This window comes from Nanorana parkeri, unplaced genomic scaffold, assembly GCF_000935625.1.
Source record: "Nanorana parkeri isolate BGI_ZX_2015 unplaced genomic scaffold, ASM93562v1 scaffold2479, whole genome shotgun sequence".
In the NCBI taxonomy this organism is placed as follows: Eukaryota; Metazoa; Chordata; class Amphibia; order Anura; family Dicroglossidae; genus Nanorana; species Nanorana parkeri.
Window position 1 is genome coordinate 131070 of NW_017308747.1, and position 4971 is coordinate 136040.

The following is a 4971-nucleotide window of genomic DNA, read 5'->3' on the forward strand; positions in this document are numbered from 1 at the left end:
AAACGTACCCTGATCTCCAGTGCGATGTCCAGATAGGGATCGAAGGTGTCAGACACACTCTTACAGACGGAGCATTTCACTAGAAGACAGCAGGTAAAATGTCATAATGTTGATACCACAGTCCAGTGGAAACCTCAGTACTGTCTTATAGAAAAAGCAAATACTATACCATTGTGACAGTTTTTTCCACATGGTACAAGTGAGTGCCTATCCAAAATACAAGAGGATATGACTCCCATTGGTACCAGGTCACAGCTGGCCTGGTGTCACACATCCGCAGCAGATGTATACCTAGGGCCAGTCACGATAACGTATTAATGCTGAAGTAGAGGGGAAGGAAAACCCCTGTAAAGGTAGAACATCACTGCAGCAGGAGTTCACAGAGCCAATCCAGTGGTGCCACTAAAGGCGAATTTAGCCAGCTGGACCACATTGTCTCAAATTGTTGGGACAGCCCCGTTTTTTATGTGAGCTTCTCTAACCTACGCCAAGTATTAACTTCTCAAAGTTCAGCTTTGAAGTCTTCCTGTGTCCCTCAATGCACCCCAATAAAAGGATTATATAGATACACTCAGCCTGCAAAGTATAACCTGGCGACAATGTACCTTTAAGGGTGATTGGGAACAATCACAAATATAAAGTAGCTGTTGTCCCAATTTGGCTGCAAAAGTGGAAATACTTTAAAATGTCCTTTGTTAGCACCACACTATGGGACATCTTTCTTAACGTCTTACCTCGAGAGCGCAAGTATCCCCCAAATATCTGGTGCACTAAAGTCGTAGCTTGGCTTTGCCGATCCAACCTAAGGAGAGGAAATAAGTATTTGATAGCATCCCCGGTTTAGGAATATAACAAACTTAAGGCCCCCACTCAGTGCTAAAAATGTTTTTAATGTCTCAGTGTAGCTACACTCTCAATCTGCATTCTCACATTACTGATCTTCAGCTTACCTCTTCCCGCAATCCTTACAGAAAGTCAGCCTTCAGAGGCTGTCAGTCCCTCATCTCCTGTCCAGGAGTCCAGACTCTGCCTGCTCTATGTGCAGCATGGTGACTGTTTCCCCCCACCCACTCCACCAACGCCCTACTGTAGTTTTATCTGTTGTCCTTGACATTGTCACTTCAGTGGGCAGGATTATTAAAATGAACTGGTCTTCAGCTCTGCAGATGGTTACTCAACCCAGAGCAAGGAGCATGCATGCATAAAAGAAGGCTGGGGATGCCTTTTTGTCATGTAAGACAAGCACCTGGAAGTACACGAACAGCAGGAGACATCCTGGTGGTACCCACAAAGGGAATGTCACAATCAGTGACCATTGCACTTCCTGTAAGCATTACATTCTAAAGTTGTGCTACTTTTAATTCATTTTTAGAATTAAAAAAAAAAACAGACAGTGCTTTACCAGCTATGAGAGAGCAGTGCAAAGGGCATACACACTCCCCCGTTACCACCTACTGCTCCAAAGAGATTGCACTTAGCCCACCCATACAAGCCATGTGCAAGCTGAAGGTCCATGGGGAAATGTAGCTCTGCAGCACACCCTATATACACACAAGGATGTAATGTAGGAAGTATTGGAGAACCGCAAGCAGCATAAACATGGAGCATTTTCAGCCAGACTGATGAGATCAATAGACATAAAAACGAATTACTCATTGAAGGTAGGGAAGAACTGTATTGAATGAGTATTTGGAATATTGTACACAGACAGAGGCAGGCTGGGAAGGAAGACGGTATAGAGCCTGGAGAGGAGCTTCAAGCTACGTACAATGCCGTCAGACTAACACAAGGAACATGCTTACAAAACGAGTGCTGGTCTCTTACTTGGCGTATGCGTTCAGACAGGCCTTCTGCATGGCATCAATAGTATAACGCAGGAATTCATGAGCGTCTTCTTGGCTCCCAAATCGAAAGTGACGAGCAATTTCTAGAGAAAAAAAAGAACGTATAACATTTTAATCTACATTTAATCCCTATTTTGATGCATATATCCGGGAAAAATATAAAAAAACACAGACTAGGCCATAGAACTCTGCCTATCCGTGCCCCTCACCACATACATACATTTCTTTCTTTACCAGCAAATGCAATGCTGCTGTCTTGACTCGGAAGAACCTGCCAACACACCGTGTAAGATAAATGGACTCTGGGGAGATGTAGTTCTGGGGTCGTGTCTATGGTAATAGCGACAGACCTCCCAGAAGGTATCACTGCAAGAATTTTACATGTCTGGTGATGGTGTCACAGGGAGTATATAAAAGCTGCTCCTCGGTACAGGAACAAGGTAAAAGAAAAAGTGAATGCTGGGACATACTGTAGAGCAGGGGTAGCCAAACTCCGGCCCTCCAGCTGTGGTGAAACTACAAATCCCATGAGACATTGCAAGATTCTCACAGCCACAGACATGACTCTCGGAGAGAGATGCATCATAGGCTTTGTAGTTTCACCACAGCTGGAAGGTCCAAGTTTGGCTACCCCTCATGTAGAGGGAGGTTTGGGGGAAAATTTAAGTCATACCTGTGCAAAGCCACTAAGTTACCACCCAAGTAAATAATGAGAGTTTGTGTAATGCCTTCAATAGAAAATAGTACAGACATTGTAGGTTTTGGGAACTGATATGCACTCCACACTGATAGAGGGGTTAGACCTGATGATGCTGGAACTTCTACGCCAGGAGTAGGCAAACTCCTGGCGTAGAAGTTGGGGGAGGAATGGTTTACAGCTAAGCAGAGCAGCACAGCCCAAGCTTAGAAAGGGACTCCTCATCTTTACAGCAACTTCTCCTAGCAATTCAAACACCAACACCATCCTGTAGCTGACGTTGGCAGCCTTGGAGACAAGGAATCATGGGAGGAGCCTGCAATTTTTTTTCGATTAACCAGCCCCCATGTAGAGCACCATGAAAGGCCTTTCTAAATAAACCATAATTGTCCAAGTCAGCTGCGATCCCTATAAATGATGAGAACCTCTCTACATACGAGTCATCTTTGTCTGAGGTGGAAATTACAAAGAAGAATTCAATTGAATTCTTTGGTTGGGTGCCATGGGCTCAATCCCATGCTGGATTTGTGGTTCCCAATGAGAAACCTCTGTGCGCACACCGCCTCCTGAGGTCACCAGCTCCCACCTTGGCTTTCTTCAGACAAGCAATGTGATCACAAACGCCATGAGGGATTTTCCGAAAGAATAAAAGGTCCAGCCTGCAAGTCTATACTGGGAATCAAATGAATAGAGATAGACGTCACCTGTCCTTTATGCTACAACCAATTCTTGCAATAGCGCCCTTACTCTTTAGTTCTCGGATGAAGGCGACGGGCTTGATGGCGTTTCCGCTATTGGCGAAGGCTTGGATGAGATGGTTCTGCATTATGCACAGCATACAGAATCCGCCCTGCTGACCTGTACAAGACAAAAAAGGAGGTTGAGAAGACTTCCTGCTGCCTGCAGGGACTGATGACATCATCTACTACGGACATCGCTACTCCATGCCTATGCACAGTCACTGCTTCAGTTTTACTTTAAAGGAGAAACTTGCGTCCTCCCGTCACCCTAAGCTCAGTATACCCCGAGCTATACTGAGATGCCGCAGCTGAAGCGGATCCCGACAATTGTGTCTGGATCCGCCCAGCTGCGTGAGTGACAGCTGGCTCTGCCTATCCAGAGGCAGAGCCAGCTGTACCTGCCCCGTCTGTTCTGCCAGTAAGCGCTGGAGGATAGGAGCGGGGAATCCAGCCCCTCCTGTCATTGCTCTCTGCCGTGACAGGATCGAGAGGTGAGCGAATGCCGGTATGTGTTTGCTCACCTCCCGATCTACTGAGCCGACCTGTGACAGTCTCATTGTCACAGGTCGGCTAGAACTATGAGGTGAGTGAAAAGCACTCACCTCATAGTTCTCCTTTAAAAGAAAGCTGTCACGTTGCCCATGCAGGACACATTGAACGCTTCTCTTAAAAGACCTCCCTTGTCACTCAATCATTTGTTGGATCGCCGATTGCTTTTGGGTATGGAGGAGCATGTGATCTTCTCCACTTCCTCACAGGATGCTGCGCACGGGCCTAAGCAGCCAGTCGCCAGGTCTAAATCAGGTTCGGGTGAGTCAATGCTTTTACAGATGTACAAAGTAGTAGGTGAGCACAACAAAGGAAAGCATCAGGAGATAGAGGGTTGTTCTTTCAAGAGAACCCGTCATTTTGTCCTGGATGGCCAAAGTGACAGATTCCCTTTACGACTTCTTTTACACAAATCGACATCTGATTTATATGTACTGCCCCTTACAATATGGCGCCTGTGGCGTGGTACTCACAATTGCGGCTGTGCTCCTTAGACAGCAAGTAGTTGGCGAGAGGAGGGGTGTAGGTCAGACACTGCACTGTGGAGTTGAGAAAGCAAGTGTTCCCCAGATTCTGCAGGCCCGCCCCCACTCTGGACACTCGCTCCCACTTCATAGACAGTTTCTCCATTGGGAAAAGCATCTTCTGAGGAAGAGGGATGCCGTCTGAGCTCCCGGACGCAAGGCCATTGCCTGCTGAGAGAAGAAAATAAAGCCTCATTATACTTTGGAGGAAGCAACATCCACTGCAAGGCTGGAGACCAAAGATCATCCTCCATCCATCCATCCATCATCCATTCAATCCTCCTCCATCCATCAATCATCCTCCATCCATCCATCCCCATCCATCCTTCCCCATCCATCCTTCCCCATCCATCCTTCCCCATCCATCCTTCCCCATCCATCCATCCCCATCCATCCTTCCCCATCCCTCCATCATCCATCCAATCCTCCTCCCTCCATCCATCAATCATCATCCTCCTCCTCCATCCATCCATAAATCATCCTCCTCCTCCATCCATCCATCCATAAATCATCCTCCTCCTCCATCCATCCATAAATCATCCTCCTCCTCCATCCATCCATAAATCATCCTCCTCCTCCATCCATCCATAAATCATCCTCCTCCTCCATCCATCCAT

At 46.8% G+C, this 4971-nt stretch overlaps 1 protein-coding gene across 1 annotated transcript in view; it reads right to left on the reverse strand.

Annotated features, from left to right (window-relative positions):
- The window catches only part of USP36 (ubiquitin specific peptidase 36), a 26221-nt gene that overhangs the window by 19964 nt on the left and 1286 nt on the right, over positions 1-4971 (reverse strand). Inside the window, exons 2-6 of the mRNA XM_018573667.1 lie at positions 4304-4522; positions 3289-3399; positions 1825-1927; positions 735-802; positions 9-79 (exon numbers count right to left, since the gene is read on the reverse strand). Coding sequence (XP_018429169.1) covers positions 9-79; positions 735-802; positions 1825-1927; positions 3289-3399; positions 4304-4522 — 572 coding nt within the window. The remainder of the gene's footprint in view (positions 1-8; positions 80-734; positions 803-1824; positions 1928-3288; positions 3400-4303; positions 4523-4971) is intronic.